The sequence below is a fragment of the Diabrotica virgifera genome, chromosome 9 (genome assembly GCF_917563875.1).
Source record: "Diabrotica virgifera virgifera chromosome 9, PGI_DIABVI_V3a".
In the NCBI taxonomy this organism is placed as follows: domain Eukaryota; kingdom Metazoa; phylum Arthropoda; class Insecta; order Coleoptera; family Chrysomelidae; genus Diabrotica; species Diabrotica virgifera.
In genome coordinates this window covers 223911557-223938331 of record NC_065451.1, presented here as the reverse complement: position 1 = coordinate 223938331, position 26775 = coordinate 223911557, and the positions used below count along the sequence as shown (strand labels likewise).

At 33.2% G+C, this 26775-nt stretch overlaps 1 protein-coding gene and 2 long non-coding RNA genes across 8 annotated transcripts in view; 2 read left to right on the top strand and 1 right to left on the bottom strand.

Moving 5' to 3' along the window:
* LOC114325085 (rap guanine nucleotide exchange factor 2-like) overlaps positions 1–26775 on the top strand; it is an 849570-nt gene that overhangs the window by 765291 nt on the left and 57504 nt on the right. For all 6 annotated transcript variants that reach the window (XM_050660024.1, XM_050660022.1, XM_050660023.1 and 3 more), the window contains 3 exons: positions 3520–3667; positions 9000–9552; positions 24298–24509. In XM_050660024.1, coding sequence (XP_050515981.1) covers positions 3520–3667; positions 9000–9552; positions 24298–24509 — 913 coding nt within the window. The remainder of the gene's footprint in view (positions 1–3519; positions 3668–8999; positions 9553–24297; positions 24510–26775) is intronic.
* LOC126890883 (uncharacterized) lies at positions 9559–17532 on the top strand. Its single transcript, XR_007700484.1, has 2 exons — positions 9559–13994; positions 16507–17532. It is a non-coding gene; the product is annotated as an uncharacterized LOC126890883 (long non-coding RNA).
* On the bottom strand, positions 17519–19186 carry LOC126890882 (uncharacterized). Its single transcript, XR_007700483.1, has 2 exons — positions 18803–19186; positions 17519–17801 (listed from the first exon to the last, which is right to left on the bottom strand). It is a non-coding gene; the product is annotated as an uncharacterized LOC126890882 (long non-coding RNA).

The following is a 26775-nucleotide window of genomic DNA, read 5'->3' as shown; positions in this document are numbered from 1 at the left end:
ACAACGTTTTTTTCACAAATCCGCCATTTTTTTTTTCGTATTTGAAAGCGATATAAAAAATTCAATCCATTCAGACAAAACTTTTACTAAAATAAAACATTTCAGCGAAAACCGCATATTTCTATCTTGAGCCGTTTAGAAGTTATAGGCAGTTAAAATGGGGGAAAATATAAGTGGCCACCCGGTATAACAGGAGCCTTGTATAGTACAGGAATGGCATCTTTAGGAGTATATCACAGGTCTCCCTTCACTGGAATTATAAATATTTCGGCAGTAGTTTTTATGACTATCCTCAGATTTAAAGCAAAAAATACTTGGAGGTCGAATTATGTATTGAATAGTCAGACAAAAATACTACTTGGACTATACTTGAGGAATCAATCTTTATTATGAACTCAGATAATGATACCGATAATATGATGATTCTGAAAACTCAAGATCCATCCCCGAAGCGCCAGAGACGCGCCGAATACACCTATGGCAAGCGTCAGCTACCGCAACACATTTTCCTCCTGAAAATGGGGATACAAAGAGGACGATTCCTACGACTGTGGCTCGGTTCAGACCAGCCGGCATCTACTATCATGCACAGAAGATGACTTAATTTTAGCAGATGACAGGGCCATCTATGTGGCCAACCATTGGAAATACAGAATTTAAAGTTGTTGGTGTTCCGGACATGGAAAGTAAAGTAAGTAAGTACCAGAACCAATCTTCATTGAGAAGATTAACACAATTATACCATCCAGAGAACAAGAAGTCCCAAATATTAATGGGTACTTAACGTGGTTCACTGTTGGATCTAAAACTGCCCATGGTACTGGGTCAGGAGTCTTTGAACATACATGTAATTATAATAAATTTTACAGCCTAATATTCAACTGTGTTCCGGGCTAAAGTTTGTACTTTGGTGACCTGTATTGATGAAATCGTGAATGGAGACCCCCAAAGCAAAAAGAAGAAGACTCCAAAATAAAAAGAATCAACATTTATATAGATATTCAAGGTGCTATTCTGGCAGTTATAAATAATACTAAATAGGGAAATTCAAACGGAAGAAATAAAAAGAAGAAGAAAGTTAGCATGGGCAGCATTCGGCAAACTGAACTATATACTCAGAAATCAGCAAATTCAGCTACATCCTAGATCTAAAGTTTTTGATGCATGCATTATTCCGATATTAACATATGGGGCACAAACATGGACAATCACAAAAAATAATATGAACATACATACTCAGAATCACTCAACACGCGATGGAAAGAGCAATGCTTGGCATATCACTTAAGGACAGGAAAACAAACACATGGATAAGACAGAAAACCAAAGTCACCGATGTGGTACAAAAATCATTAAAATTGAAATGGGAATACGCTGGACATGTAGCCAGGAACGATCTAAACAAATGGCACAGAACAATTATAACCTGGAGACCATACCAACACAAAAGACCCAGAGGCAGACCTCATATGAGATGGACAGATGATCTGAAACGAAATGCCGGGAAAAATTGGCTACAAGTAGCGTACAACAAAAAACAATGGAAAGGAAGACTTGAAGAGGCTTATGTTCAGATGTGGACGTGAATAGCTAGACGAAGAAGAAGAAGACTCTGGCAGTAAAGAACCCACTCACCAAATCAATACTGGTGAGGAAATTCAAAGATATCTTCAACAACCTGACAAAAGATAATAAAGTGTCTTTATTATGCATGCCGCGTCATGAAGGGGTGCATAGGAATGAACAAGCAAATTTGTTAGCGAAACAAGGCTCGAGAGAAACCTTTGTACGGCAAGAACCATTCTGTGGCATCACTAAAGATGCTACAAAAAGCAAGATTCAGAAGTGGCTGATATGAAATCATCAAAAGAAATGAAGAGCCACTGAAAAGATATGGAGAAAGATTTAGGAAAGATTACAGTAAGCTGATGCAGAAGGTACTTGACAGAAAAGGATGGAAATATGTTTTGAGATAGGCTAAGGCTTATCAAGAAAATTATGTTATATCCTTATTTGAATTTTATCATGCTTTCCGTTATAAGTTTTCTGTTTTTGTGCCATTTTCCATAATTTCTTGTCCTTTATTCGTCCAGCATTCCAGTATCAAATACTCTGTTCCTGGAAATATGCTTCTCTCATATTTCTCCATTTTATTCTTGGACTGCTCTTATTTGCTTTTAAGTTTTGTCTAAATCTGTGAATACTAAGTCATGAATGCCCTCATTCATTGATGTATTATCATCATTCAGCCCAGTGGTCGGCAAACTTATTAGCCAAAGAGCCAAATATGAATATTATAACAACTGAAAAAAAAATGGGAGCCAAATCTGCTGGGGCAAAAAATTGCCCCAGCAATATTCCAAAACTAAAAATACAATGTTGTTTTTCATCAAAAAGTATTTAATTTTTAGACCTCTAGCCCTATTCATAACCCCCAAAAAATTAAAAAGTGTTTTTTCGTTTTTTGGCAATATTTTTGGTCCGATATTATTCTGAAGCTATTTTTCTTGTGGCATTTTTATGATTAACTATTTAGATGGGAAATAAGCCACAAGGTTAATTAATAACTATTTAGATTAAATAAATTATTAGAAGAATTTTTTTACTTAGCAACAACATTTTTGTTTATTTTAGTAGTATTTTGTATTTTGACAACGAAACCCGATTTGGGCTTCGAAACGCTAATAAAATTATTTTTTCAATTTAATGGCTTATTTCCCATCTAAATAGTTAATCATTTTTGGTTTGAATCTCCATAGAAACTCCTATTTTCTTTCATTTTGTAGGGGTTTTTATTTCCTACATTGTATTTTTTTTAAATAAATTTTGGCGCAAAATTTAATTTTTTTTGATATATTGATATGTAGAACCAAAAAGGGAAAGAACATCAAACGCGAGCTTTTTCAGCTGATCGTAAGAAGCAGAATGTCTTCATGTCTTCCAACTCCAAGATCACATTTTTTCTTCTTCAATATTTCCAATTCAACACAAATATGTTCGAATTTAGAGCGTCACATGTACTACTTCCTTGTCTTTTAAATCCAGCAATTATTATATTTCAAAGCTACCAGGGTCAATTTCAAAAGGAGAAAATTTCATCTCGGTTATCGTAGTATCAAGAGGATTTTTTACAAATGCTAAATATTACAAATGCTAATTTGTCAAAATAAGATGTAATTTTTTCCTACCAAGTTTTTTGTTAATAAAAATATTATTGTGCTTTCCGTGGATATTTGTACCAGAGCCACACTTAAGAAGCCAAAGAGCCACTTGCGGCTCCGGAGCCGCATTTTGCCGACCACTGATTCAGCCTATACTTGTCCACTGTTGAACGTAGGCCTCCCGTAATTCACCCCAAAAATTCCTGTCCTGAGCCGCTTGCAGCCAATTTTCGCATATCCGCTTAAGGTCATCTGTCCATCTTGTCGGTGATCGTCCTCTGCTTCGAGAGGCCATTGATGTATTAGATAATATTAAAAGCTTCAAAGTATACTTAAGTTTATTTTTAACATTTTTTAGTGTTGGTTTGGGCCAGGACCAAGTTGATAGCTTTAATCCTCCTTCAACGTTAGGATCGAACCTTTACCAATCGCAGAGCAATCCAGATCTGATGTCAATTTGTTACGATGACTTGAGATGTACGGATTATCCTGAACATGTGTTAAAGGTAAATGACTATAATATATTTAAGTGTTTAAAGGTTCGGACCGACGACGCATGTTGAGGCGCGCTTCACCATTTTACCCATTTAAACGTCGTCAAAAAGAGATAGAAAATATACAGGGTGTCCCGAAAAGATTGGTCATAAATTATACCACAGATTCTGGGGTCAAAAATAGGTTGATTGAACCTCACTTACCTATATACAATAGTGCACACAAAAAAAGTTACAGCCCTTTGAAGTTACAAAATGAAAATCAATTTTTTTTCATATATCGAAAACTCATAGAGATTTTTCATTCAAAATGGACATGTGGTATTCTTACGGCAACAGCATCTTAAATAAAAATTAAAGTAAAATTTGTGTACCCCATAAAATTTTTGTGGGGGTTTTGCTCCCTTAAACCCTCCCAAACTTTTGTGTACGTTCCAATTAAATTATTATTGTTGCACCATTAGTTAAACACAATGTTTTTAAAACTTTTTTGCCTCTCAGTACTTTTTCGATAAGCCAGTGTTTATCGAGATATTTTGAATATTTGTCGAATCCACCACATATTTGTATATGGTTAAGGACCTATGATATACCTGTTAATAATCTGAAAATTTATTTATAATTTACATTTTTAGGTATATTTTGAAGAAGAAGCCACATCTCGATAATAGGTGACTTATCAAAAAAAGACTAAAAGGCAAAAAAGTTTTAAAAACACTGTGTTTACCTAATGGTACCACAATAATAGTTTAATTGGAACGTACACAAACATTTGGGGGGTTTAAAGGAACAAAACCCCCATAGAATTTTTATGTAAATATATTAAAAAAGAAGCCGCATCTCGATAAAAATTGCCTTATCAAAAAAATACTAAGAGGCAAACAATTTTTAAAAACGTTGTATTTAACTAATGGCACCACAATAATAAATCAATTGGAACGTACACAAAAGTTTGGGGGGGTTTAAGGGATCAAAACCCCCATAAAATTTTTATGGGATAGACAAATCCTACTATAATTTTGTTTTAAGATTATCCTGCCATAAGAATGGTACATGTCTATTTTCGATAAAAAATCTTTAATAGTTTTCGATATATTAAAAAAAATCGATTTTCATTTTGTAACTTCAAAGGGCTATAACTTTTTTTATGGGCACATTTGTACTAAGGTAAGTTAGGTTCAATCGAACTATTTTTGACTCCAGAATGTGTGGTATAATTTATGACCAATCTTTTCGGGACACCCTGTATAATAGTGCAAAGGAAAGAGACCATAAGGCGCATGAGTGCGCCTTAGTACCTGTATGTTAAATTACTTTGAACTGTGTCAATTTACCTACAATTTACGGGAAAAACACGCCGCTCCACTTGGGCCCTAATTTAGGGTTCGGTATTCTAACAAATTTTGAGAGAAACTTCGCTATTTCACGTTGATTTCAGTATTCAGTTTTTATCTTCTTCTGTTAAATTTTTCTATTTCGAAAAAGCACCATCAGAATTCTTTTTAAGGGCTTGTCACAACTGTTTGTGTAAGAATACCTATAAATATTTCATTTTTAATAATGTTATCATTGTTCTTTTGTATTGTTGCCGCACATGTCGAATATAAATGTGTAAATAACTGTCTTTTCACGCCTAAACTCTTATGTATTCATATCGATGATCGTGTAGACATATAAATGAACATTCTTAGAGTTGCTGTATTATATAAGTAAATTCTTTATGCTTTTGTATCCGTCACTATATGTTGTATAATTTTGATATATAATGATTTAATACAACAAAAAAATGATTTTTGATGTTGCTTAGTTATGAAGTTATGCGTGCCATAGAACCTGAGATATTGCAATTTTTTTCAGCGGGCTCCAATTTGAAGTTACATTCTAAAAAAACGGAGCTCGAAAAGTTTTCCTCTCCACTTTAAGGTGGCGGTATTTTAAGAGTACCATCACTTTAATTAGTTGTAACTTTTACACCTCCTTAGTATATGCCAATATACTGCGTGTCCAATTAAGTCGGCATCATATGGGAAACTTTTTTATTCTTAGTTTTATGGAAAAAAGTTATTCTTTATAAAAAGTTGTGCATGGTCTAAAACTTAAAATACAACCATCAGTTATCAATTTTTTAAGCCGTATACGAGGTATGTAAAAAATATGAATTTTACTCAAGAGTAAAGTAGCTTTATTTTTCACAATATTGAAAATTGTTATAATAAAAAGTTGTTTAGAATTGAAAACTATGTTTCAATATGCAATTTCATCGTTCTAATAGAAAAAAAAATTTGAAAATTTTATTAACCAACATTATTTTCAGTTATGATAACTCTTTTATTATTTAGTTTACGAAAAACAGTTATTCTTTATAAAATGTTCTGCAGGATCTAAAACTTAAAATACAACCATCTTATATCAAATTTTGTCAATTTTATACGAGGTATATAAAAAAATATGAATTTGCTCAAGAGTACCTACTTAAATAAAATACCGTTATTTTTTACAATATTGAAAATTGTGCTTATGTAAAGGTGTTTAGAACTAAAAACCATGTTCCAAATGTAATTCCATCCTTTTTATTGAAATATTCTGAACTATAAAGGTACTTTATTCTTAATCGAAATTCATCTTTTTTGACGTACCTCGTATAAAATTAATCAAATTCGATATTAGATGGTTGCATTTAAGGTTTTAGACCATGCAGAACTTTTTATTAAGAATGACTGTTTTTTCGTAAAATTAAGAATAAAAGAGTTATCATAATTGAAATAACTGAAAATAAAGTTGGTTATCCATAATTAAAAAAAAAATCAATTTTTTTTCAATTAAAAGGATGAAATTGCATGTTAGAATATAGTTCTTAATTCTAAACAACTTTTTATTGTAACAATTTTCAATATTGTGAAAAATAAAACTACTTTACTCTTGAGTAAAATTCATATTTTTTGACATACCTGGTATACTGCTTAAAAAAATTGATAACTGATGGTTGTATTTTATGTTTTAGACCATGCACAACTTTTTATAAAGAATAACTTTTTTTCATAAAACTAAGAATAAAAAAGTTTCCCATATGATGCCGACTTAATTGGACACACTGTATAAATGTAAGAAACCTTTTCCTAGGCAGAAAATTATTCTTTCAATTGTTATAATTATTTAAAAAACATCGAAGCAAAATCAGGTGTACCTCTTCATATATTTGTATATACCTTCTTCTTCTTCTTCTTCTTCTTCTTCTACTTCGTCTTCTTATTGTGTCGTCATCTTACGAAAATTGGCGATCACTTCTTGTAACGCTTCCCTATCTTTTACAACATGAAATATCTGTTCAACACGGAGTCAAATCTGTGATACTCATCCAAGATTTTCTCTTTCTTCCCAAGTCTTTTCTTCTCTCTACTCTTCCTTGCATGATAACGGTGTAGCAGAAAGCATTTATCGTTTCGTATTTTGTGGCCCGAATACTATGTCTTTCTTATTTTAATTGTTTCTGACATGTCCAACTCGTCTTTTGAGACTTTTGCACTCCAAGGAACTTTCAGAATACGCCTATATAGTCACATTTCTAATCACATTTCAGTGTTCAAGCTTCTACCTCATATAGTATTTGCGACCAAAGATAATATTCGGCGAACCTCAATCTGATAGCCATACACAATTTCTTATTTGTAAACATTGACTTGTATTTAATAAATCCTTTTCGAGCTATTTCTATTTTTCCTTTTAGACTTCCAAACAGTTTGTATAAGATTTTTGCGTGAAATTGATGATTTTTTCACAGATAGACTGGACTATACTTCTTATCGCTCAAACCAGTAATTTTATTTTTAGAATTTAATGATAATCATAATGAAGTAATTGAACATAATACAAGATAATAATGAAAATGTCAATGATGAATAACTTCTCTATTATATTTAACAAATTTTGAAAATTAAAGTCATTAAACAAAATTTTTAAAGAAAAAAAATTTCTTAAATTAAGAACAAAATGTCTGGTGTTATTATAAAAAAAATGTTAACAATTTAGTAATAAGTAGATATAAAATTTCAATCTCTCACATATAGTTACACATATAGTCATAACGCGGGATAAAAAGTAGCCACTTTTGTCGCCACTCCCAAGTGCCACGCGCCGTTGTTTTAAATGTTATTATAGTTACTAGATCACTATCAAAATGTAGTGATGATTTCAAAGTAAATTTTGTCTCGAAACTTGTGTTACATCCGTTATTATCACTTTTTCTTTTTCTTAGTCGTTAACCTGATGCAGGTATTGTGATGTTATGAAGCTCTTAGATGATTTTTCCAATGTTTCTCCATTTCTCTCTACCTTCTGCCATTCTAGCACTTTCTGACAACGGTGCGCCAATAGTAGCAACAATATGGTCCGTGTATCGTGTGGGACATCTACCTCGACTTCTTTTGCCTTCTACATTTCCCTGGATGGTATGTTTTTTAAGACCATTTTTTCGAAACACATGTCCAAAATAGCCTATTATTTGTTATGATATTTGTGTTCTTAGTCCTTCCTTTATGTTTAGCTGTTTCAGTATAGATTGATTTGTTTTTGGGCTACCCTTGGTATATTCTCAGCATTCGTCTCCAGTACCTCAAATACATCTATAATCTTTTTATCTTTCTGCATAAAAGCCCAGCAAAAGCTAGTCTTCTAACCCGTCTCATTTTTATATCGATAGTTATTTATTTCATGGCTTTTCCAAATTTTTGATAATTTTGCCATAGAGTTCTTTGCAATCATTGCTGACGGGCGCTTTATTGCTTCAGTACAACCAGCCTTGTTAGTTATTAAAGAGCCCAGATACACAAGTTTTTGATTGTTGTTAGCTGTGTCAATTATCATGATTCTCGTTTTGTCTCTGTTTATTTTAAGACCCATCGGTAAGCTTGCTTCTCAATCCATTGTAGCAGATGTATCAGTTCAACCTCGGAACTAGCGATCATTTGCGTATCTCAAGTTGCAAATCTTCTTCCTGCCGATAGTGACACCACCGTTCTAGTCCTCAATCACTTTCCGCATTATCCATTCGCCATATTCGTTGGATAGAATTGGGCTTAGTATGCAGCCTTGCCGCACGCCCCTAGTAACCTTGAAACTTTCGGTTAGTTCCCCATTTACTCTAACTCTGGCATAATTGTTATTGTATAGGTTTTTAATTAGCAGTATCTGACGACTCCGAACTCCAATTTCTCACATTTTACCAAAGTTGACTAGGTCGAAAGCTTTACTACAATCTATGAAGCACAAATATGTTGCAATGTTGATGTTATTATTACTATATTATTGTAATTTATCATTCCGTACTCTAACATTATTAATCTTTTAGGTTTACAAGCCTGATCAAAGCTACAAATACCTCCTAGTCCACAAAGAAACCACAGCTCACGAAGTGGTAATGCTGGCTCTACAAGAATTCGGTATGACGGATCCCAGCAGCAACTTCAGCCTCTGCGAGGTCTCCGTGACGGACAACCAAACCATCAAGCAGAAGCGGCTCCAAGACGATCTGCAGAACCTAGCAGAGCGAATAGGCCTGAGCAGCCGGTATTATCTCAAGACGAACGGCGTTACAGAAACCCTGGTACCTGATGAGCTAGCTCCCGAGCTAGTTAGAGAGAGCGCGGTGCATTTTTTGCAACTCAACGCGGTGGAGGTGGCGATACAGCTGACTCTGCTGGATTTCAGTATTTTTAGACAGATCGAGCCGACTGAGTACATCGATGATCTCTTCGAGTTGAAGTCCAAGTATGGCACGCCGATGCTGGAGCAGTTTGCTTCTTTGGTTAACAAAGAGACATTCTGGGTGGTGTCAGAAGTGTGCGCGGAGCATAATCCGGTCAGGAGGATGAAGATTATTAAACAGTTCATTAAAGTTGCAAGTAAGTTTAAGATATTTTTTTACAAATGGCCAACTTTGGTTACGCGACGTTGTCACATCAATCGGGTTTCAAAGGTTTTCCGGTTTTTTGTTTGTTACCTGTTATACCTGTATATATTGATGAAATTCCTGTTGTCAATTTTTTTCTGTTAAATACAAATAAGGAATTAATGTAGAAACGCCTAAGGATGCTTCGGTGTTACGTGTTCTCTACTCTTATTTATGGCTTGGAAGCGTGGACATTAAAACAAGTCGATCTGAATGAGTTGACCGCATTTGAATTTTGATGTTACAGAAGAATCCTACGAATCATGGATTCAAAGAATGTCAAACATGGAAGTAACTAGAAGGATAGGAAATAAACCGGAAATAGTATTAACTATCAAAAGACGAAAACTTGAGTACTTAGGACATGTGATGAGAGGGCAAAAATACTCATTACAACTTATTATGCAAGGCAAAATCCGAGGAAAGCGAAATGTGGGAAGACGAATAACATCCTAGCTTAAGAACTTACGGGAATTGTTCGAATGTAGTAGTGCAGTGCTCTTTAGAGCGGCAGTCAACAAGGTCCGCATTGCCGTGATGATTTCCAACCTTCGATAGAAGATGGAACTTAAAGAAGCAGAAGAATGTAGAAAGCGAAATTTCTTCTCCAATTTTTGATTGAAATTTGACTGGTTAACATATAAGTCCCGTCAGTGAAAACAATAAATTTATTTTTTCCCTAGCTTTTTAAAGTTCTTGAGAAACTGCTGTATGTCTATTGTCGTGTTTCTCAATCAATATTTTTTTTTATTAAGTAAACCGCGTCAACCATGAAAGGTTATTGGCGGGGAAGAGTTGTACATAATATCAGATGTTTGCTTATAACAACTAATTACAATTGAGCACTTAAGATTATTTTTATATTAGATTGTACAATTTAGTTAGTTTTACAAACTTAGTCACTTTATCACATTTACTATAGTTCAGAGCACTTTTCAGATCACTTGGTAAATCACTTTGAAGTCGTTCCAGGTGATAGAGTGGGCAACTAACAATAATGTGTTCGATTGTCAGAGGAATATCTCAAACATAGCACAGTTTTTGTTGTTCTTTCTTCATTAGGTACTGGTGGGTTAACCTGGTATGTCCTATTCTCAAGCGGTGTTGTATGACTTGATCTCGTCGTTTTTGTGGCATTATCCCTTTTGGTGACAAATTTGGGTTGATGCGTTGTAGTTTGTTGTCATCAAGTTTTTTCCATCTTTTTTTTATTTATAGTTGGAAGGAGTATTTTCCTGTGATGCGTCAGTATCTTCAGAGGTGTCATCCTGAATACTATAATCTTGGTTTATTTTACTAAGTAGTTTTTTCTTGATTCTTGTAATTCTAGATTTAATTGCTCTTTCGTTCAACATGGGATATATTTCAGTTAGCATATGTCCCAACCCGTGTATATTTTGCGTGTATTCTAGGGCCAGTTCTACTGGGGTGGAAGAACCGTGAACGTCTTCTAAGAATGCTAGTAATTGGGTGTAATTTAGTACATATGGTGGTGATGCATCCTGGATAAATTGTTTGACTGGTTGTAATAATGACTCACTCATTCTGAAGTGGATTTGTCTAATTTGATAATTTTTTTCTTCTTTTTAATTTGCACTGGTTTTGGTTTCGTGAATTCTGTTGGTATAGTTTCTGTAGGAGTGGAGCAAGTAGGGGATGAAACTTCCGAGTGAGATCGTTTATTTTTATTATCGGTATCAGTGCTGACTTGAGCATCCATTTCTTCTCGAGATTCGTCATTTACATGTGTAATTTGATTTTGTTCGGGGCTAGTAGATGGTATTTGTGGAAGAAAATTTTCCTCCGTTTGGGGCTTTTGAGTATTTTGTGGATAAGAGGGATTTAAGGTACAGTACGAGGAAACGTGACCAGTTTGGTGGCATTTGTAACAAGTTAGTTTATTGGAAAGAAAAATTCGGTACGAAATATTTTCAAAATCAATTAGGACGGAGTCGGGTACAGTAAAATTGCCTGTAGGTGCAAAGTAAACTTGTCTTCGAAAACTAAGTACATGGCTGTATTGCGGGTCTTGTATTCCAGCTCTAAGGAACGAAATCGGAGACATTAATTTAAAACCAAGATTGATTAAAGACTGTTCGATTATGTTATGGGGTATAGATGGACATACTTGGGATAGAACTAATCTATTAGCGGGTGTAATTAGTTTACGTGCTTTGATTATATGTTCTCTAATTTTAATTCCACCATGTTGACTTAGAAAATTGTCTACAACTTGTATGCTTGAAAGGTAGATGCATATTCTTCCGTTTGACATTTTGGATGAGAACAGTACATTTTTTGGATGGACTATAGTTCCTACTGCAATGGTGTACTCTTCTGTTCTTATTCCGTCTACTGCAGGTAAAATTATGGCTTGGTTTTTTGTTGGGAATTTTGTTAATGGTTGTTGCTTAGTGATGGTAGAATAAGTAATGTTTTGCTGATCGGGATTAATTGATGGACCCCTGTAGTCAGAAGTACCACCTGCCATGTTGTCAAATTTAATCTTCTATCTTTTTTTAAATTTAAATTGAACTGTCATTTCAATCATTTTAATTTGGGTAGGTCCGACTCTGTTTATTTAAAAGTAAATAGTCGATCTAGCCATTAGCAAGATAATGACAATAGTTGAAACTAGTTTTTAAATAATTAATAAATACGAAATATAAATAATGTTCTTCGTATGTATATAAAAACAATGCTTCTAATCAAACTACTGCAAATTTGGAAACTGTACTTACAGCTATTAACAGATCACTGTACACTGCTTCTACATATTTCGGTTTATTATTTAAATTTACAATGTTTCTTCTGAAAACTATAAAAGTTGTGGAGCTCAAAGTATTTCGACTTTTCTGCAATCAATATTTTTCTATTTCTATTTTATATTATTTGACGTTTTTCTCCAGCGAAACCCAAATCGATGAAATTCCTGTCTCACCTTATAGTTCTTCTACCTATATTCTTCTACAAATTTCCGATGAATCTTTTTAACAGTTGGAACTTGTTCAGTAAGATGAAAATTGTATATCTCCCTGCGTTATATACCTTGATCACATCGATTAATTTTAGTTTTTGATGATTTTTCATGTTGTTTGTTAACTGTTCAAAGCCTTCTCCATTCTGAATGTCACTCACTACCTTTGGCGATATTTTACACTGGATAAACTAATACCTGCAAACATGTATCCATTTTGTTAGATTCAATTACTTGACATGTTATACAACAATAAATCTTTGTATATTTTGTTGGTAGTCGAGTTCAATTGAAGTCCCCTCTCCTTGATTTTCTACCTGAGTTACATGCGCGGTTTCAGATTTTTCTGTACACGTATATTAGGATTTTTTAATGGTTTGACTAAAACAATAGTGTCTAATGTGCACGAGTAGGTATTTGAGAAATTATGTCAGAAGTATAGTTATCCATTGTTGATATTCCGGCTACTTTTTACCACTTAGGATGCGTGGCTTTGGATGACTAATTTCATTTTTTGTTTGCTATGCTATAGTCTTACCGAACATCCACCATTACATTTTCATTTCAGCCAGCTCCATCTTTTTTCCTGGACCTTCTTTACAGGCCAAACTTCACCGTCGTACACCAACGCAGGCCCCACTAAACTCTTGGATATCCGTTTCCGTTATGTAGGGGCCAAGGTATTTAAATTCTTCTATTCGTCCTAGTTTTCCCCAACTACCCCTAGTGTAACATTTTTATTTTCACATCAAATTTTTGCTGGTGATAACTGCTAATTAAAATCCAAATATCCGTATGCAATGGAAGCATTAGTAATCTCCGAAGTCAATAAAATGTAATGTTAGTTCCATCTTTAGACTAGAAAATAGTTTTTGTGGTTAGACATTTATGTAATCGTACTCTACTATGTATATACATGTCACACAACTCTGTGCGTTAAGCCGTTTTACTACTATCAGTTTTAGGCGTTATTACATGCCGCCATGTTTGATTTGTCTCCACCGTCGTATTCTATTCGTTAAATCCTATCATTTATTTTGACTCATAGAGGTATATATTAACATAGAGTGAGCCCTCACTCCGCCACCACTGACGACAAGATCTCTTCGACTGGTTTGCGGTATCTCTTTCTAGCACAATGTATCGAGAAACATAACATGAAACTAAGTGGGGGTACGGGACGGCAAGTGAAATAAGGAGAATTACTTTATTCTTCTTTTTTCTTTAATTATTATGACAAGTGACAAGACAACATAACCCAAATAATTTAATCCGGCCCTATTTCTATTTTTGAACAAAATGTTGGAAATATCTTAGTTTATTTTTAGTTCTAGCTTATTTATGGCTAGATTGAAAATCTGAATTTTCTAATATTGGTTCATGATTATCATCAGGGACTTGATTCGGTTCTTAAACAGGTAAATTTTCTGTCTCATCTGATATTGATTTGGTAGTGGAATTCTTTAGTGTATTATTTGGACTTTCATTTTCATCTTAATCACTATTGTGATTCAATAATTTTAGGTCACTTTTAGGAGCTGAGTACTTCGTTGCAACTGTACTTTTCTTTCTGTTTGGATACTGCATTAAGGCATAATCTACATTGGCTTCTAAAAGATAATCCTTTTCAACTAAAGGATCAAACTTACTCATTCATACAAATTTTCTTAGTAATACTTTGTCTGAATCTTTCATGAAGAAATAGAATTTCTGCTAGTTGATCTTCATTGATAAGTAAACACATGTTCATGATGTGTACAATTGGTTGCTGTAGACAGTAAACTTCATATAGAGTGCAGAGCATCTGGTATATAGAACATTTTTCCATTTAGTGATGTCTAAATTTCTGGTTTTCAATGCTAGATTCACTGCTTTCCATATAACTCCATTGTATCTTTTAACTTAACCATTTCCTTCAATATGGTGTTGTTCTACTTGAAGATATTCCTTTAGAGTGTAGGTAATTAATAAATTCTTGGTAAGTCAAGCTAGTCCCCCTGTCTGACTGGACGTATCTTAGCATGGAAATCTTGAAAATTCATCAATTTTTTTTTGTTCAGAATCTGTGAGGATACGTGAGAAAAAAGTAACGGGTCTTCCAGATTGACTCAGCATGATAGCAATAGCAAATTCATTCATGTATCTGTTTCAACAATGAGAATTTATTTTTCATTAATTACTGTCCATAGAAGTGCAATATTGTATATCCCAAAATATTTATAGCTTTTGATTGTAGTGACATTTATTTTGATTTAAAGTTAACCCATATTTTTTAACGGCATTTAAAAACTTCAAATCATAGCTATCTTGATCCTCACCACTAACTGTTACGTCATCTAAATAAGCGTAAACCCCTTGTAGATTTTCTTTTTTATTGATAGAATCAATGGCTCTCTAAAAATATGATACTCCATTGGTCACCCCAAGAGGAATACGACAAAATTGGTAAAGGCATCCACTTTCCTCAAAAGCTGTACATGGTTTGTCAGATTCATGAATTGGCTATTCTCATTTAAAAAAATATTTGATTACGTCATCACGCCCAGATGGATGACGTCACTAGTATGTTGTATACAGTAGAACCCCGAAAATCCGAACTAATTGGGGGGACAGCCTGTTCGGATTCTGAAAAGTTCGGATTATTCGAAAGTCAGCCTAACCAGTAATTCAAAGCTCTCCTGCAAAACGTGTAACCTGGCTATGAGAAAACCGAAGTAAATTTATGTTTAACCTTTATAAGCACTACATATAAAGTACCTACGTATTTATTTTTAAGAAATTTTAAATGTCAAAGTCCTACGAATCCAATATTGTTCAATTTTCTGGTTATACTTTGTATAATAAACATGTATTTAAGTTTTTGTCTTGAATTTAAAAAAAAAATTCACTTTCCGTTAGTTTGGATTTGCAGGGTTCTACTGTATGTCAAAAATATATATGAGGGGGGCAAAATATATTGAATAACCCTGTACATCAAGAAATTTACTACCAACGTCTCTGTTACTGAATATATCACTAAGTACAGGGCAACCTATTTAAAACTTAAAAAATCAGCTAAAAAATTAAACTATCAAAATCATCTGAGAAGCTTTAAAAGTGTTGCAAAAGAAATTTGGTCCATAATAAACAATCTTCTTCGAAATCAAACTCACAAAGCTCAAACATTTTCCCTTCCAGACCATGAATACTTTATTAATGTGAGTAAAATTATAACATCAACTATTTTGTCACAAGAGATCAATTTTGTTAAGATCCGATTTCCTATCTCCCTAATTCAAGAAAGGTCTCAAATTCATTATTTATAAGACTAGTTGATCAATCTGAACTGATCCAAACAATCAATAGTATCAAAAGCAAATCTTCCTGTAGTACTGATGGACTATCCATAAAAATTGTCTCAAATCTCCCAGAAAATGTGTTGGGAGTCCGCATCCCACTAATGACTCTTTTAAGGGGCTATCCTAGTGTAAAAGAACGAAATTCACATACTTTTTTTGGGAATATCTAAAATAAAAAGTACTGTACCAATTGTTTTGAAAATTTGCATGACTATTTATTATAAAAAGAAGTACAAGTAAAACAATTTTCATAAAAAAAAATAATGAAAATTTAACGATTTATGCCCTATCTACTGGCACAGTGAAAATAAAAAACATGGCTCCACTGCTGCAGCGATTGGGACTAATAGAGATCCTGAATTATAAAATTGCAAATACATATTGATTATTGAAATATTAGTTATTTCCTATACCATCAATTAGGATTTTTGGAAAAATGACGAAGTGTTGAAATTTTTTTAAATTAGCTAGAACATTTTCAGTTTCAAAAACCGCCAAATTGACATTTTTTATCCGATTAAAAAAATCCCTATTTGATGGTATAGAAAATAACCTATATTTCAATAATAACTTTTGATATTTTATGTTTCAGGATCTCTTTTAGTCCCAATCACTGCAGCAGTGGAGCTATGTTTTTATTTTCACGGTGCTAGTAGATGGCGAATAAATCGTTTAATTTTCAATATTTTTTTATGAAAATTGTTTCACATGTACTTTTTATAACAAATGTTCAGTAGTAATAACCAGAGGACATTGATAATTGTTCGAAAAATTTTTATAACAGATTTCAAAAGCTTGTTCCTTGGAAACAGACCGACGCCATAGGCGGAGGTCTGTTGCCTGTAAGCAACAAGCTTGAGAAAGTTGTTAAAAAATTTTTGAGCATTTATCAATGTTCGAGGGTTATTCGGATAGAAAATTTTTTGCTGATATAAAATTAATAACAATTTCATTAATATTCTCATCAGTATTACAACCAAATCGTGACATTTTGAAATATTGAATATTTGAAATGTCAAAATTGAAATGAAACGAAATGTAGGTATCCATAGCTACATGATTGAGTGAAAACAGCCCATGGGATCTGTTTTCAGTATAATGTTGGTTTTATTGGTTGTATTCAATCAGATGACCACAAATTAATTGATTTCATTGGATTTCTAATTGAGCAAAAAATTTTCAAAATAATTGGTACAGTACTTTTTATTTTAGAAATTCCCAAAAAAGTATATGAATTTCATACTTTTACACTAGGATAGCCCTTTAAGAAAGGTAAATTTCTAGAGCTGCCTAAAGACAGCCATCATTATTCCTCTTCATAAGGGTGGTGAAAAATCTAATGCCTGCAATTATAGACCTATTGCATTACTACTGGTACTCTCAAATAGGACTCATATTACACAAGTATAAAAACTTGTTGCTGGTATGAGCACATTGTGTAAATGTTAGGATTTAAAGAGGATATAAAAACCTTCAATACAATTATGAGCGTTAGTCTCTTTATATCCTAACATTTTTTTTGTTATTGTTTTAGTTTATTATTGTTTTTTATGACTCTGTAAGTTTTGTGTATAAATTGTACAATTTTCCATGACAATAAAGCATTTTTCTATTCTAAGTTGTCTATTTGTTAAACCAAAGCATTGATTATTATTACAAAATATTAATATAATCAATTAAATAATAATATTAATCTCACAAACAATATAGGAAGTATAGTTAAAAAGAATAAACATAGTAATCCACAAGGAAATAAATCTGCACATAGCTATAGCCCAAAGTAACTTCTGTTGTTTATCCAAATCTTCAATAGTCAAAAACATTTGTGTAAAATTAGATTCCAGCAGTTTCTCCTTTTCCTACATTTAAAATAGCTGGTGTTTATTCCTAAAAGCAACAAATACATAAATAAAAACTCTAAATTGTATACCATAAAAAAATCATACAAATATGACAAAATATCACAAGAGTATTTTAACATTATTTAAGGACAATTGCCATAATAAGCCACAACAAAAATGTATTAAGCGAAAAAGCTATAGAGCTGAAACAGGAAGTTGCTATGTTTGGTCTATATATTAATGAAAGTAAAAAAAAATACCTAAATGGAATATAACAACGGGTTCTTATCGGTAATAAGAAGTGTTTTTATGCATACAAAGACGTAATGAAAAGTAAGTTACTGTTACTGAATCGTGAGTATAAGCTTAGAATCTACAAAACAGTAATTACACCAGTGGTCACATATGGATGTGAAATGTGGACCATCTCAACCACTAATGAAAATCAACTGAGAATATTTGAGCGTAAAATACTAAGGAACATATTTGGACCAACACATTGTAAAGATGGTTCATGGATAATTAAAATGAACCACAAGCTGAATGAACTAATGCAGAGCGCAGATATTGTTAGATTTGTAAAGTGTCAAAGACTAAACTTTCTTGGTCGCTTAGCAAAAATGTCAGATAATCGAGCTGTGATGTCAGAGATGGAAGCCCCAAGGAAATATAACAAGAGGAAGGCCCTGTAACAGATGGATAGACGATGTAGAGAAGGATCTTAAAACCATAAATATCAGGCAGTGGTGCAGGAAAGTAGCGACAGGGCAGAATAGAAGAATGCTGTTAAGCAGGCAAAGATTTACAAATGGTTGTAGTGTCATTAGAAGAAGAAGATTTAAGGACAGTTTAGGCAGGCTATATGCATTAAGGCATTATTAAGCTTTGCATTTAACCATATTGTAATACACTATATCTTACATGGTCAAGCATGATTTTCTTTACATAACCCTTGTTCTAAACTAGAACCGAATTGGTAAGTACATATATATTTTTATTGTAGACATTTTAAAAACTTATTACTTAGTTGAATTACTTTAAACTTACCACTTATAAAATGTTTACTACATACTCTCATATTTTAATTTGTGGTCTGTTCTCTTTATTGCTTTTATCCAATGTTCCTGCCTTTGTTTGGATAAAATTCATTTAAATGTATTGCATGGGGGAAATGTATAGCCTTGGGAACAGTAAAAAGTGAGGATTTTATCCCTGTCTGTCCTATTCCCGCAATTTACAGGCTTCTCAAGAAAGCCCTTGCTACAAGTCGGTCAAACACAAGGAAAGGTGTTTTTTCTTTTTTGCACACAAACAAATTGACACAAACTGATAATTACTTCGAGTTTGGCAAGCGAGGCGAGAGGTCGTGTGGCAGGTGTATTGGCGATAAGGTAATTTCGAATTCGAAACCTATCACAATAAAAACACCGGTTTTTTAAAAGACCTATCGTTATCGATAATCGTTAAACTTAAAAAGCGTTCTTGTGCGAAATAAAAATAAACTTCTAAGTGTATAATAATAATATTTATATTAGTGCTGAGGTTAACATTTAATTTAAAATGGCCAGTGGCGGAACAGGAACAATCCGAAAGGAAACCTATAGAAAGAATGAAGAACTATCTGATAGTGGCGACGAAGAATCTAAGAAGAAAAAATATAAAGAAGATAAATTATATTTTGAAAAGAGTAACCTGACGAGACGAACACCGAATAAAAGCAACGACACAAATGAAGAGATGATAAAAATGATGCGGGAAGTTATGTGGAAAAATGATGAAATGATGGCAGAAATAAGAACCATACGGAAAGACCAAAAAGAAACGATGGAATATATTAAGGAGCTGAAAGAAAAAAACGAAAAATTGGAAGAAGGTTTAAAAATGGCAAACAATAGAATAGAACAATTGGAAAAAGATAGACGGAGAAATAATATAGTATTAAAAGGCCTAACACTAGATGCTACCGACGGAAAGCCTGTAAAGGAGTCAGTAGAACACTTCATAGGAAGAAATCTGAAATTAGAGGTCAGACTGAGAGGAGCGGTGAAGATCGGCGACCAAATCTTTGTAGCAGAAATGGAAAACCTAACGGATAAGATGAGTGTACTAAAAAACAAAGGAAAACTGAAAAATCTACAGGGACAAAAGGTGTATATAGAATCAGATTTAACAAGAAAGGAAAGGGAAATACAAGCAAAAATTAGGAAAATGGCAAAAGAAGAAAAAGACAAAGGTAATACTACGAAGATAGGATATATGAAACTAGAGATAAATGGAAAGGAGTGGAAATGGGACCATAATAAAGAGAAACTTATACTAACTCACAGAAATATCGGGGAAGGGACTTCAAAAAACTAAAAGAAAATAATGAGACCGGACCCACAACAATGACAACCAAGGCAATGAATGGGAAAAGCGATAGGGAAAAAGATGATGCAAAGGTAAACAAGGATGAAAATAGGAAAAAGGGGAAAGCTAGATTGCAGAAAAAAGGAGAGATAAAAATGGGAACATGGAATGTGAGAAGCATCAATGGAAAAGAGGAAGAACTGGTAGAAGATATGATAAGACAAAAAATAGAAATACTAGGAATAACAGAAACGAAGATGAAAGGAAAAGGTCTTAAGAAAATACACAAAGGATATTGGTTACTTTGGGTAGGAGCGGATACAAAAGAGAGAGCAAAAGAAGGAGTCGGGATAATAATTGCACCGAATAGACTACAACACGTTATAGAAGAAACATATGTTAACCAGAGAATATTATCGGTGAAAATTAAACTGATGGACGAAGAAATATGGACAATAATAACAGCCTACGGAGTAAATGAAGATGCAAGAAAGGAAGAGAAAGATAAATTTTTCGAGGAGCTCCAAATGCAAATTGATAATGGGGAAGAAAACATAATTGTAATGGGAGATCTAAACGGTAGAGTCGGAAACAACAACAGCGGAATAGAGGAGTGCATGGGAAAAGAAGGAGAAGAAATGCTAAACAGAAATGGTGAAAGAATAATAGAAATATGTATGGAGAATAAACTAGTTATAACAAATACAAAATTTAAACATAAAGAAGTACACAAATACACGAGAGTACAAGACAGCAGAAACGAAAAATCAATCATAGATTACTTTTTGGTAAGCAGCAACAAATGGAAAAGAGTACAGGATACGAAAGTGAAAAGAGGCTCGGAGATTGGCAGTGACCACCATCTAGTAATAATGAGAATGAGAACAACAGAGGAAAAAGAAGAAAAGAGAAGAAAGGTAGTAAATGAAAAAATAAAAAGTTACAAATTAAAAGAGGAAATATATAAGAAGAAATTCCAAGAAAAATTAGATAATACTTTGAAAGGTAGGGCAAAAAATACAAATATAGAAAAAAAATGGGAATATCTAAAAACCAGCATAATCAAAGCAGCTGAGGAAACTTGCGGGAAAGCAAAAATAGCAAACACTAACATGAGGAGAACAGAATGGTGGACGGAAGAAATACGAGAGAAAATAAAGAACAAAAAAGACAAATGGAAAAGATACCTAAGCACAAAACACCCGGAAGATTACGAAGCATATAAAGAAAAAAGGAAAGAGGTTAAAATAGCGGTGAAAGCAGGAAAGGAAAGGTCATGGGAGATATTTGGACAAAAAATGACAAAAAATTATAGGGAAAACCAAAAACTCTTCTACGGCGCATTAAAACAACTCAGACAAAAGAAAGAGCACACGATGCCGAATATAAAAGACAAGAATGGAAACGTACTAACAGAAGAAAAACAAATAATGGAAAGATGGAGAGAACATTTCAAAGAGCTAACTCATGTAGACAAGGACAACAAAGGGGAGATACAAGAAAGGAATGAAGAACAACAAGTGGAATCCATAACAAGAGAGGAATTAGAGAAAGCAATAGAAAGAGTAAAACTGGGCAAAGCACCAGGCAAGGATCATATCACCCCGGAAATGATAAAATTCATGGGGACAGAGGGAATGGATAGCATGAAAGAACTAATGAATGATATCATAAATAGAGCAGAATTACCAAAGGACTGGAAGAAAGACATTATATTACCAATACACAAAAAGGGAGACAAGAGAAACTGTAATAATTACCGAGGTATCACCATATCAAGTATCCCTGGGAAGGTATTAGCAAGAATACTAGAGACAAGAATAAAAACACAAATAGAAACAACTATGGAAGACACACAGTGTGGATTCAGGAAGGACAGAAGCACGCAAGACCTAATATTCACATTAAGACAAGTAAGTGAGAAGGTAATCAAGAAAAATAGAGAGATACATATGTGCTTCATTGACCTGGAAAAGGCGTTTGACAGAATCCGAAGAAAGGACGTTTGGAAGACACTAACAGAAAGGGGAGTCGACAGACACATAATAGAAGTAATAAAGGATATGTACAAAAATAATACAAATACAGTAAGAACCAATAACGAGGAATCCAGAGAATTTTCTACAAGTCAAGGCGTCAAACAGGGATGCGTGCTGAGTCCACTGCTATTCTCAGTGGTACTGGATGAAGCGATAAAGAAAGCCAAGAGAAGAATGAGAAAACTAACATTAGGATACTGGCAAATGAAACAGACTCAACTATCGGAGCTACTATTTGCAGACGACATGGTATTGATAGCAGAAAACAGAGAAGACTTACAGAACAATCTTGAAATCCTAGAAGAAGAACTATCAAACATAAATATGAAAATTAATACAGAGAAAACAAAAACAATGATAATTTCAAATACGAGGAAGACACACGCAATAGAATTAGACGGGAAACAACTAGAGCAAGTGGAATATTTTAAATACCTAGGAGTAATAATCGAATCAAATGGTAAACAAGACATGGAAATAAACGAGAGAATGGGACGAACAGGAAGCTTATTTAACACTATGAAAACAACATTTTTTGGGAAAAAAGGGATACCGGAAAAAGTAAAAACGGCAGTCGTTAAATCAGTAGTTAGACCAACAATCATGTATAGCAGCGAGACATGGACATTGACGGGGAGACAAAAATCCAGAGTCAATGCTATGGAAATGAGGTTCCTGAGGAAAATAGCAAACAGAAAAAGGACAGACAAAATACGAAACGAAACAATTAGACAAAACCTAAAACTAGAACCAATCAATGAAAAAATAGTAGAAGGACAACTTAGATGGTTCGGGCACGTGTGTAGAATGTCGAACGAGAGGCTAACAAAACGAGTGTTCGAAACGAGAGTGCAGGGGAAAAACAAAAGAGGGAGACCAAGAGTTATGTGGGTAGATGAAATCAGGAAAGAAGTCGAGAAGAAGGGATTGACATTGGAAAGTGCAAGAAACCTAGCGCAAGATCGGAAAGCATGGAGACTACAATGCCAAACTCAACTCCACCAGCCTTACACCTAAAGGTAGAAGGGCTTAGGACTAAGTAAGTAAGTAAGTAAGTAATTCAGTTCTGTAGGCTATAAACAACTTTATATTTAATTTACTATCACAATTTCGCTGCACAATTAACAATAAAAAACAAAACCAAACAGAATATTCGTCTAACAACATCTACAAATAAATGTCAATGTCCAATGTAAACAGTGACTAAATAAAAATAACAGGAAAGACATATCAGCTAACTTCGTACTTCTCCTAACTTAAAAATGACGTTTATCATACTGTCGCAGCTTTACTATGTGTAAGAGTGAAGTAGCACTAATCCAAAGAAAAAAGATGGTGTCGTCACTTCGCTCCGAATGACACTCTCTCTATGTCAATATATACCTCTATGTTTTGACTATGTGGTTCAGTTTACGGTTATATTTACGTATATTCTTCTTCTTCTTCTTTAGTTTATTGGCCTCCACCTACTTGGGTATTTAGCCAGATCGTCGTCGGGGAATAAGAGAAAAATATTTATATTCTAATGACATTTATCGTATGTCATTGTAATAAAATATACCAATTTGTTGAGATTGCAGTTTGATACAGTTTTTGAAGGAAAGGAAAGAAGGTTTACTATTCAAAATAAAACCATTTTGTAAAAGTACAAATTTTCTGTGAATAGTTCAAACGATCAAAAACATTTGTAACGTCACATAACTGTATTTTCTACTGACGTTTATAATGTCTAATTTAAAATTATATATACAATTGGTGTAGAATGTAAACATACAACCCTGTGACGTCACGACGCGTTTTGGGGTGGCTGGTATAAGTTGAATTTTTAGTCGTCTTTAGGGGCCAAACGAAAGACAAACAAAACTTTTTTATTTTTGATACAGGTTCTAAATTATGTTCTGTTGTGATTTATACCATTTTTTTCGAATTTAAAATTTTATGCAAGTTCCCTATTATACCAGCAACAGCGAATATACGTAACTAAGGCTCTTTTGTCATGCTGCTTTATTTGTTGTCTCTGTATGATTGTATTCTATACGTTAAATTATTCACTACAAAAGATGTATTGAAAAAGACGAATTTAAAAATAAGAAAAGTTGACAAATAACGCTAAATGGCGATCTTTTGATTTTTAACATATTTTTCTGTTTACAGGACAATGCAAAGAATGCAAAAACTTCAACTCCATGTTCGCTATCGTAAGCGGGCTGGGACACGGTGCCGTTTCTAGATTGAGGCAAAGCTGGGACAAATTACCCGGAAAATATCAAAGGGTGTTTTCGGAACTGCAACAGCTCATGGATCCTTCCAGGAATATGAGCAAGTATCGTCAATTAGTGAGCGCCGAACAGACTCAACCTCCAATTGTAAGTGTTTTTACGTTTTTATTCTTTAATATTATATTTATATTATTTAGTGTTTAACGTTAAAGTTGAAATGAAGTTACGTCTAAGAATTAAAAGAAGTCAAAATCTCGGTGGATGTATACTGAACTGTTTTTATTTATTTGATTATTAACTTTATTTTAATTGAAAACACTTTCTTTATATTATTTATTCTTAATTTATTTACACACAACATACATTATACTAAAACATAGAATTTATCTAATTACTTTGTACAATTGATTTACATTTATTTTATCAAAAACCGCGCGTTTAACATCGAGATTATAACTGAGTCCATGTTTCAATTTACCGTCTTATGTCGGGACTGCACTGGAACTGGATACTGGTTTCGACAACTGGACCCTATTTTACAACTCCCAGTTATCAATGTTGTTCTGAAGCTATTTCCTTGTGGCATTTTTATAATCAACTATTTTCAATGGGAAATAAGCCACAATTTTACCAAAAAATGATTTTATTAACGTTTCGACGCCCAAGTCGGGTGTCGTTGTCAAAATACAAAAAAATAATCCCTTTTCGGATTGTGTATCGTACTGTTTCTTCATTCGGTTACTAGCGAAATAGTATATATTTATAATGAAATTTTAAAAAGTGTCAAAATGGATTATAAATATCTTCAAAAGGTTTTAGATCCAATCGGTCCATCATCAGTGAAACATCTCGAGAGTAGTTAAAACTAGCCACATTTTTGGTTTTAAAAACCTTTAAATTACATGATAATTGTATTAAAATTTCAAATTGTAATGACACGAGTTCGAAGTTAAAGGATTCACTTAAATGAAACATACATTTTCCTACTCGAAAAATTGACGACTCGAAAAAATCCGACGATTGATACCGGCCAACTAGATGCTGGTATCTTGTCTTGTGACTAAAATTTTACTGTTATTTTAGTATTAGTAACTTCATTTCAGTGTTAATGTAAAGATACTATGAATTTATATACGTTTAAGTTTATTAGGTACTAAATTGATTGTACATAAAAAATGGAAAACCTACAATTTGTTTCCTTTTAAACTTTTGACACTACTTTTCTCTGGAGCTCACACCGACCACCGGCCATACTGTTATCAACTGGGTCATATAATTTAAGTATGTTCGCTCTACTTTTTTTAATACATACCTTGTCTTTTATATGAAGCTCTTCCAGAATTGACATGTTGGTTCTGTGTTCTGTTCAGGACACGCGTAGAATTCTTCTGTAGTCCCACATTTCGAAGGATTCAATCTTACTTCTATCGATTTTTTTGAGAATTTTGTGTAACTTTCAGAAATCTTCATTTCTTTTATACAGAGTGATGATAATTAATTTTGAATATTTTGAGCACCTGAATTTTTATAACCAACCGTCTTACCTATCTTATCTTTGCGTCACAATATAAGAAATTTGGCCTGACTATGGTGGGATGTCCGTACCGATTTAGTATCATAATAACAAAACAACAAACCCTCCAGGAGCGGATTCGCTAAAATTAAGTTGAAAGGAACAAAATGCAAAATTTTGACGCTTGTCAAAATTTTCAATGTGTTTTAAATGTAATCATTCTTTTCGAATCCTGAGAAAACTAATATGTAAGTATTTTTGAAAAATTTAAACGCAGAATGAAAAATTATTGTTACCCAGGGCCGAAAGTCCCTTGGAATGAATTAAAAAGTTTCCTTTGAATGAGATATTTGAAATTAAAAATGACACTAAATTTTCTCTTAGTTTTTCACCCCTGTAACTTATTAAAATAAACATTATAGAAGTTTTCAGGGACTTTCGGTCCTCGGAACGGCTTAAAGCTGAAAGTTCGTACCCATCCAAAAAGTTCAAGTCTTCAAGTAGATATAATATTTTAATGGGGTTGAAATAATAAATATAAATTTAAATATCATATCATTATATTTATTACGTATTTATATCTATGTAGTTATAGGTATATTATTATGTACAATGAAATAAGACAAACGAACAAATTAAAGAAATTAAGGAAAATAATGATAATAACAGTAAAAGATTTAAAGCAGAATTAACAGTAAAATATTAAAAAATTTTAATACGAAGCATTGTCTAGAAATTTTAATTTTAATAATTTATTTGCATTGGCAGGTAACGAGTCAGTTCTGTAAATAATATAAAGTCCGGCCCTAGTAAGCTGTTCCAAAACTATTGCCACCCGTCGCAAAGATAATTGAGGGATTAGTAACATCAACTATTTATTATGATACTAAGGCCGATGCC